We start from the raw sequence: 9806 nt of genomic DNA on the forward strand, positions 1-9806 counted from the left end.
CCAAAGTACTGGAGTTTCAGCTTTCACATCATTCCTTCCAAAGAAATCCCAGGGCTGATCTCCTTCAGAATGGACTGGTTGGATCTCCTTGCAGTCCAAGGGACTCTCAAGAGTCTTCTCCAATACCACAGTTCAAAAGCATCAATTCTTTGGTGCTCAGCTTTCTTCACAGTCCAACTCTCACATCCATACATGACCACTGGAAAAACCATAGCCTTGACTAGACGAATCTTTGTTGGCAAAGTAATGTCTCTGCTTTTGAATATGCTATCTAGGTTGGTCATAACTTTCCCTCCAAGGAGTAAGCGTCTTTTAATTTCATGGCTGCAATCACTCATGTTAGGCAGAGTCAAAGGGAGGCAGGATGTGGGACAGCTTTAGACGTAAGTGGATGTAAAAGGAAGGCTTCAGGTGTGCCCTGACTGCAGGCTGGTGACCTTGGGCAGCTGAAGAGGGGTTAACAGAAGCAGAGCATCCTATGTGCTTGGTTGGGGGAGCATATTTGACTCTCTTGAGTAGGTCCTGAGTTGGAAGTGCATGGGGTGCAAACATTAGAGGAAGCTGGTACTCTCTGACTCAGGCTGGACCATTGTGTGCTGGCTGCTACAGAGGTGGTGGGTTAGAGTTCTACTGTCACATGTGGTCTAGCCATTGTCCATTTGTATACATAGACTCACAAATCAACAGGTAATGACCGCCATGATGAAATACCGCTGTACGTTGGTTAGAATGGCAAAACAAACAAAAACAAACCAAAAAACCCATAACACCAAGAGCTGGTGAGGATGCAGAGCAACTGCAGCTGTCACCTCTTGCTTGTGGAAATGTACCGTGGTACCGCCACTCTGGAAAAGGGTTGCAGATTCTTGTAAAGTTAAACATGCAGCTACCATAGGGCCCAGCAATTCTTACTTCTACTTATTTACCCAAGAAAAATGAGACCTCATGTATTCGCAAGAACCTGATCACAAGTTGCGGAGGAACTGTAATCACATTCACTCAAAACTGAAAACAACTCAAATATCCTCAATAGGGAATTAACATTGTGCAGTCATCCACACAATGGAATACTACACAGCTACAAAAAGGAACGAACTGCTGGATCCAACATCATGAATGAACCCCACACACGTTACGCTAAGAAAGGAAGACAGACACTAAAACACCACATATTATATGACTCCAACATTTATATGATGTTCTGGAAAAGGCAAAACTACAAGAACAGAAAACAGATTGCTGAGGACCAGGTGTGGAAGGATTGACTCCAAGGGGGCTTGAGTGAATCTGGGGAGTGATGGAGCTATTTCAGATCTTGACTGTGGTGATGATTAAAGGACTGAAGTTTCTCTCAATGCTCAGAAAACTGTGCATTAAAAGGAGTGAATTTTACTGTGTGTAGATTCTATCAGGAGGATGGAAAAATATAATGGGAAGTTATAACGATTATGAAGAAAAACAAAACAGGCTAAGGGAAGAGAAAGAGACAGCTAAGGGGTTGCGTTTTAGATGGGTAGCGGGGGAGGCAGGGGAGTGACATTGGAGCAGAGAGCTAGTGGGTCTAGTGGGGCATATGACCCTCTACGGGAGAATGTTCCAGGCCACAGGATACAGAGCAGGGGCCCGAGGCTGGTGCTCCAGGGAGGGTTTCAGGAATAGTTGGTTGGAGAGTGAGAGGGGGCATCAGAGCCACAGCCCTAAGCCCCAGCAAGAACTTTAGGCCTGAAGTCAGCTGGTGGCCATCAAGTCAGAGAGTGACTCACTGTGACTTACACCTTCAAAGGCCCACCCTGGATCTGCTGGGGGGATGGAGCAGGGGGCACTGGTGAGGCAGTGATGGGTGATGATGGCTCAGACCAGACAGGTGATGGTGGGGACGTGACGGTGGTCCTCTGATTTGGCTTTGGAACCCCTGCAGTGGTTGAGACAGGATTTGCTGATTGCTTCTCTGTGGATGGTGAGAAAATTAAGAGAAGAGAAAGGTCTGGAGTGAGTAAGCCAGTGAGGGTGGGCTGGGCCTTGGGCACAGCCAGAGCAAAGGCCAGGGAGGCCAGGGAGGAGGGGTGTAGGGTTCTGAGTGCAAGGTGAGCTGATCCATTTCCTGCAGGGATCTTGCTCTGGATCCCAGGCTCTGCCTTCACCAGTCGCAATCCTTGGAAAGCCCTGAAGGAAATCTCTGCTCCCACCTCTGCCACTGCTCTCTCAGGACACAGCTAGCAGTAGCCAGCCCATGGCCCACGGACCACCCCTGCCTGCTCTCTGTCTCTGATTCTTGGGCTCCTCTTGTTCCCTCATCTCCCTGACAGTTTGTCTCAGGCCTTGGCCTCTCCTCTCTCATTTCAGGCATCCCTTCCTTTTCAACATCTGTATCTCCTTTGGCTATTCCTGAATCTACCTTTTAAATTTCACTCCTTTCCCATAGGTGGCCCCACGTTTCCTTCTGCCTGTAGGAAGCTCCTCGGCAACTCAAGTTCAAGATTTTGAAAATCAGGTATTTAGTCTGTGCCCTCCGAGTGAGCTGAGGCATCTCTAGCCGCCCACACTAGACCTGTCATCCGTCTGCAGTCTCCAATGACAAGTTCCAGAGTCGTGTCAATTAACCTCTGGTCAAGAGGCTCTTCCTTTCTTGTTACTGTCACAGCCACTGCCTGGGCTCAGGGCCACATTCTGGACCCCGGTCATGACCTCCTGAGGGGTCCCTCATTTTTCTCCAACCCCTCCTCCTTGCTATCAGGAAAACTTTTCCAAAACTTCCGTCTGCTTCCTTAGCAAGAATCTCCTCCTGGCTTCTCCGTCTGGCCCAAGGTAATGATGCAATTTACCATCCAGACCAGGACGTGAGTGCATGCTAAGTCACTTCAGTCATGTCCGACTCCTGGTGACCCCATGGACTGTAGCCCACCAGGCTCCTCTGTCCATGGGCTTCTCCAGGCAAGAATACTGGAGTGGGTTTCCATGCCCTCTTCCAGGGATCTTCCCAATGCTGGGATTGAACCCAGGTCTCCTGCTTGGCAGGCGGATTCTTTACCACTAGTGCCACCTGGGAAGCCCCACACCTACCTCCCCTCACCCCCTCCCCAAGACCAGGACACTTCTGAACCAAGAGGGAGCTGTTAGAGGCAGGCTGGGATGACAGCATTCACCAGAACACAAGGGCATCTCATTCTGGCCTCATCTGCTAGCCTGTCTCCCACCCCTACCCCAGTCATGATCCCAGTGGGGTCACAGGCATCAGATTAGCCTTGGATCTGTGGCCATGCTGTTTTTTGATATTTGAAATGACTCTCCTCCTCTGCAGTTATATTTAACCCTGCTTCTCCTTCAGACATGGCTCTCCCCCGACGTGTCTGCCAAAGTTAGCTAGAAAGTTGCTGGGGTGTCTTCAAAAATCCCTCGTACTTCCTCTGGCTCTGTACCCATGATAGCTTTGGCCCTGGACTGCTGCAGACAAGGCTGCAACCTCGAGAATTCCTTAAGAGTAGGCACCTCAGTCTCCACATCTCTAAAATGGGTGTAATAGCAGTGCCTCCAGGCCCTTGTGGGCGCTGAATGCTGACGTACTGATTGTGAATCACTCAGAGTGGTGGAGGGGAGGGGTACTCACACGCTTGCTCTGATAACTGTCTCACAGCACCTATCATACTGTGTCGCAGACAGAGATTCACCTCATAAAATCAAAAAGCTTAAAGCCACAGTTTTCTCCTCTCTCCAACCCTGGTTACAGTCCTGACTTCCTGGTAGATGCCAACACACACCTGAATAATGGAAGACTCCAGGGGTGGGGGAGGCGACAGAAAAGGCTGGTGGTCTGTCTCAGCGACTGTGGGCTCTTGAGGGTCAAGCGGAATCATTAGCTGCTCCTTTGCAAGGGGTCCCAGGAGGAAGCCGAGTCCTAGGAAGGTCTGGAGAGATGCAGTTTATCAGAGGTGGACTTGAATAAAAAGTCTACCTGCAGGATAAAACCCCCGGGCTTCTCTTCGCATGGTTCCACTGGGTGTGCTGTGAGCTCATTAGTTCTAAGCCCATGTCACTGGTTTTGAATATTTCCCCATCTTTTGGAGCATCTTATATGCATGTTTAAATCCCATCAATGCTGCACTTCACCGCTGTTCAACAGCCTTTTGCATTATTTCTGTTCTCAGCGGAAGCTGTGTGCACTCCTACCACCTTGCAGCCCCCACCACCTGCCCTGGCCCACTACGTTCTAACAGGGTCAAGGGGACCAGTAGAGGAACCAGAGGCCTTTCTTGAGGAATCCTGCATCACCACGGACTGTGTGACCCCCTAATCCAAGGAAGGGAGAGAGAGAGAGCACACAGGACTTGAAACAGAGGCAACAGCTATTTGTTATTTTGCTAAAGGACAGAGGAGCCTGGCAGGCTGCAGTCCACGGGGTTGCAAAGAGTCAGACACAACTTAAAGACTGAACAACAACAAAAGCTGGAACAAGGGGGATTCTTTCATAGAAGATAAAAGGCTAAAAAATCAATGACAGGGTTGTCTGTAGGCTCAAGTTTCATCTTATCTCAAGAAAGGAAACACACACATACACGCAGGAATCAGTTACTCCAGCCTTTCTCTATTAGATTTAGTTCAAAGATGTCACTTGCATTGGCAGTCAAGTGGTATGGGCTATTTATTTGAAGGATACTTGATAATCCATTTGTTTATTGATCAAGCTAAGCAGATGTCTGTAACCCTGTTTACTTGGAAGGAAAAGACATCTTCTATTATGTGAAAGAGAAATCTTCTATGGGTTAAAAAAGAGTTCTGTTCACATAGAAAAACAAATTTATTGGGGTAGAAAAATAAAATCAAGTGCTGTCTAAGCTATGAATATGTTCAGAAGAACCCAGAAAGTTATGTGAAATTGAAGATCTACAAAGAGGTGGGACATTTTCTCATTAAATCATAGTTGGAGAGAAATGAACCAGAGCCTGGGGAGTGGGTGGAGGGGCGGGGAGCTCCAGAGAGATTGTTCCCCAGTTTTGGAGCGTTGGATGCCTGCAGACACGATTTCTTGGGAGGAACACGAAGAGGGAGTTGGACATTCAACCGTAAAGATGGCAAAGTGAAATGTTAGTCTGTGTGAAGGAGGAAGTGCGCCAGAGGAAAATCATTGGAGCTTTATAAAGGGTCAGGTATTTTAGATAACAGTGAATTTTTGATTGCTTAAAAAATGTTCAGAAAACAAGCTATGCATGGACAAAGATGTAAGTCAGTTCCTTTGTGGCAGGAGCGAAGAATCTTATAAACAGATTTTTGTAACTTTGAATGCCAATCACATCACCAGGAGCCATGGGCTTTCTGAGAAGAAAACCATTTCATGCACACTCTGGACTGACTGCAGTTACTTGAGGCTGAAGTCAGGATTTCTCCTTCAGGTGCTGTTGTCTGAATACTGGTGCACTCCCTGCCCGCCCCCCGCCCCCCTCCCCCCCATTTGTAAGTTGAAATCCCAACCAGAAAGGTGATGGTGTTAGTAGGTGTAGCCTCTGGGAGGTGATTAGGTATTAAGGGTTGAGCCTTCATGATAAGATTAGTGTCCTAATAAGAGACTCCAGAAAGCTAGCTAGTCCATTCTGCCCAGTGAAGACACAATGAAAAGATCACTGTCTGGGAAGCACTGAGTCTACTGATACTGTGATCTTGGACTTTTCAGCCTCCAGCACCATAAGAAATAAATTTCAGCTGTGTGTAAACAATTGATGGGATTCTGTTATAGCAGCCTGAATGGATGAAGACATTGGAGCTAAACCCACTTTACTATAATGAGAGAATCACAGTGTGTTGGAACTGGGAGTGGCCTCCACGATCCCCAGCACTCTCATCATGCAGAGGAAAGAGAAGAGGTAACTGATCCCTCATCACACAGCTACTTGCTCAGCAGAGGTAACTGACCCATGAGCACAGAGTTAGCTGCTGGCATCCTGAGGATGACCCCTGGGCCAGCTCATGTGTGTAAATGCTGGCCACCAGAGGGAGAGGATGGTCATTTGAGGAGACGATGCCAGGCATTCTGGCACGTAAATATTCCTTTAGAGTCTGAGCCCCCTCTGCTTCATTACTGACATTGAGTAGGAGAAGTGATATTCAGTGACACTTGGGCCATGCCTAACTCTTTCATTAACAGCTAGGTTTCTGGGTTCTGTGTTGGATGCCATGTTATTCTGCTATGCATGTTATTCTTTGTCTGTGGGCTTATGATTTTCCATGTGACGTCCATTCAATCAGATCCTTTGGTGTCCCACAACTTGTTGTTTACTGATTATGCCTCATCTCAAATTATTTCCTCAACTACCATCTGTTGGACTGAACTCCAGCCTCTAGAGAGTCAATCCCCCAGGCTGAGGCATCTCTAGTTCCCTAGAGGGTCTGATTTGCTCAACGTTGGTATTTTCTACCTTCTACCTCTTAAGTCTCCTGTGGGTCTTATATTCAGTGTACTTCTAGATTTCCTTGGCAAGGCAGTACAGTGCGAGTCATGCATTGTTGGGTAGACCACCGAGAGTCTGCTTTTTTCTCTGCAAGTGGAGAGTTACAGCAACCACATCACAGGTCACTGAATGGAGCAAGGTATTTTCTGAGAACAATGGTGTCACAACAAGTATTAGTGTTAGTCCCCTTTGGATGGCTCTTTCTCTATATCATGGGTACTTTTAACTCACATGTGAACCATGTTCAATGAGTTCACAGGGTGAATGAGACCATCCAGAGGAATCCATCATTTGTTCACATCAGCCCTGCTGGGAAGGCTAGAAAAGGCAGTCAAAGTAGATGAAACGTCCAACCAGACTCTCTCCAAACAGTCAGCTAAAATGGAGAGCTTAAAGGAAATATTTTTTTCATGATGTGCTGTGTGTGTGTTAAGTCGCTTCAGGCATGTCGGACTCTTTGTGACCCTATGGACTGTAGCCCACCAGGCTCCTCTGTCCGTGGGGTTCTCCAGGCAAGAATACTGGAGTGGGTTGCCATGCCCTCCTCCAGGGGATCTTCCTGACCTCCAGGGATTGAACCCATGTCTCTTACATTTCCTGCATTGGCAGGTGTGTTCTTTACCACTAGCACCACTTGGGAAGCTCCATGGCAGTGGTGAAATAAAATGGGCATATTGGCTATACTACTTCATAAGCCACTTAACTCAGGTGTGTAAATAGTTCAACTATTCCCCACTACTCAAACCATTTATTTTCCCAAGCTTCCATTCCAACTGTGGCAGAATTTAAGGCAAGTTGAGGAAACTCAGCTACTTGAAGGTCTCGCCTAAGGTTTCCAGTTGTATCTCTCCCTTATGGCACATCTACCCTCCTGTGGGCAGAGTGATGGGAAGCAGGGGGTGTGCCCATGTCAGTGGGAAAGATGGTCTTTGTCTCCTGCCACCTTTTATTCATGGAGGCATCTCTGTGAAAGGTTGCTGCTGAACCACGAAAGACGCTGGGATTTTTGGCCTCCAGAGGAGAATTCAATCCAGGGCCAGAGACGAGGCTGATTGCTCAGAGCTTTTGTGTAATAAAGCCTTATTAAAGTATAAAGGAGACAGAGAAAGCTTCCGACATAGACATCAGAAGAGGGCAGAAAGAGTACGCCCCCACTAGTGTTAGCAATGGAGTTATATACCTTTAATTAGTTTTTACAGTGAATCAAAAGAATGTCTGGAGGTTGTAAAGACCTTACTAGACCCACTCCCATAATTTACATTTTAAGATAACAGGATTAGCCAGAAGGTTTTTTTTCCAGAAACTGTCCTCAAGCAGCATACATTATTGTTATATAATCCTAAGGGATGTAGAGGGAAAAGTTTGCCCTTTTCTCCTCCTTGAGAATTCCAGACCCCTTTCTCCTTGGGGACCCCTGGACTTCTTATCAACCTGCTTAGGAATTGACTCATCTGAGGATGGCTATCACTCTGTTTTGCTCTGCCCAGCAACATCCCCATTGGTATCTGCTGAGGCAGCTGGTTCTCTGCTAACCTTGGACTTGCATGATCCACAGGCTGCTGTCAACAGCTATGACCTTACGGCCCTGACACACAAAGGTATGGACATGCACACTCCCGTGACCTTTTGTCTTAGAGCAAAGGTGGGACAAGGCCTCAACTCTTTGTCCAGCTTTCTCTTCTTCTCTAGATTCTCCGTGTCATCGGTATAGGCATCTCTCATGGCCCCTTTCCATGGCTGAGCATGGCTGAGAGTAGAGGTCCATTGACTAAATATTCTGTCAAACCTATTGCTCCTGCTAAGCTTTGGACCTTGGAATCTTAAAACTCAGAACTGAATGTTAATGTATTTTCTATTTTGCTTGGCCTTTCTTTCTCTGGGAACAAGAAACCAGGTCTGCTCTGCTTGACTATCTGTTTTATAGTGAGGTTGAGGTACACCACAAAGATGATGTAAACAAACAAAAAAAGGGCAAAGTCCAATAAACAAAAATGGAAACAGAAACCCACCTAATAAATGTCACATGGCAAAGATGCTTGCTCCTTTGAAGAAAAGCTATGACAAACCTAGACAGAGTATTAAAAAGCAGAGACATCATTTTGCAGACAAAGGTCTGTATAGGCAAAGCTATGGTTTTTCCAGTAGTCATATACAGACGGATGTGCGAGTTGGACCATCAAGAAGGCTGAGTGCCAAAGAATTGATGCTTTCAAACTGTGGTGCTGAAGACTCTTGAGAGTCTTTTGAACAGCGAGGAGATCAAACCAGTCAATCCTAAAGGAAATCAACCCTGAATATGCAATGGAAGGACTGATGCTGAAGCTGAAGCTCCGAATTGACTCATTGAAAAGGAACCTGATGCTGGGAAAGATTGAGGGCAGGAGGAGAAGGGGGTGATAGAGGATGAGATGGTGGGATGGCATCACTGATTCAATGGACATGAATTTAGCAAACTCCAGGAGTTAGTGAAGGACAGGGGATCCTGGTGTGCTTCAGTGCAGGGGTTGCAAAGAGTCGGACTCAGCTTAGTGACTAAACAACAAGTCCTCTCCACGGGCAAAGCACAGCAGTGGTGGAGAGAGAGCTGAGTGGTGAAAAGTAAGCTGGCTCTTTCCAAGAGAAGGAATGAGCACCAGGGTCGAGGCTCTGTGCTCTGCACAACTGGAGGTGAGAAGCTGGCTCCCGAGCGCCCCGGCTCCTCGGCGGGCAGTGGGATGAGTGGTCACCAGTATCGTTTAGCAGCACAGGGCGTTTAGGAGCAGACATCAAGGCTGAGAGCTCACTTCTGAAAAGAAGCTGTGCTTGCAAGATTGTGACAGCTCCTTCCCCCTCCTTCCCAGCAGTGCAAACAATGATTCTTCACATTAGTCTGCCTCCCTCCAGACCCTCATCCATCTCCATCCGAACGGCCCGAGATGAACACTGTCCAAAGAGCTCCTTTAAAAGCCTCCCTCAGCACAAACGTGCCGATGCCAGCCATGGCTCCTTCTCCCTGCTGGAGGTCAGGTCCCCCCACCCCTTGTCTGCAGAATTACCGCCTCCCTGAGACTGCTGGCGCTGTGACCTCTGCCCACCCGGCGGCAGCCCCTGCTTTGCATGAGACCCTAGTGCCCCTACTAAGCCTTTTCCGGACCCATCTTGTGTCTCTCCATGGCTGCTAATGACCACCCTTTATTCATTTCAGTGGCCTGTTGGGTCTCCTCAGAGCTTCTGCTTTTGACCTTTCTCAGTCCTTATTGTCCCGTCAAATGGTTTTGGCAGAGAAAAGTGCAATTGACTCAACTCACTGTAGAATGGCAGCTGGCAGGCATAGGTGAAGCTGGTTTTCTAATTGTCCTTCTTCTCTGTGAGCTGCTGAAGTCAAGCTTA

General features: G+C 47.6%; 1 protein-coding gene across 1 annotated transcript in view; it reads left to right on the plus strand.

The window, feature by feature from the left end:
• Positions 1-9598, plus strand: part of LOC105002773 — a 33846-nt gene extending 24248 nt beyond the window's left edge. Inside the window, exons 5-7 of the mRNA XM_010859588.1 lie at positions 2423-2513; positions 7877-8035; positions 9321-9598. Coding sequence (XP_010857890.1) covers positions 2423-2513; positions 7877-8035; positions 9321-9598 — 528 coding nt within the window. The remainder of the gene's footprint in view (positions 1-2422; positions 2514-7876; positions 8036-9320) is intronic.
• The last annotated feature ends 208 nt before the right edge of the window (positions 9599-9806 follow it).

The sequence above is a fragment of the Bison bison genome, unplaced genomic scaffold (assembly GCF_000754665.1).
Source record: "Bison bison bison isolate TAMUID 2011002044 unplaced genomic scaffold, Bison_UMD1.0 scf7180017864456, whole genome shotgun sequence".
Classification (NCBI taxonomy): domain Eukaryota; kingdom Metazoa; phylum Chordata; class Mammalia; order Artiodactyla; family Bovidae; genus Bison; species Bison bison.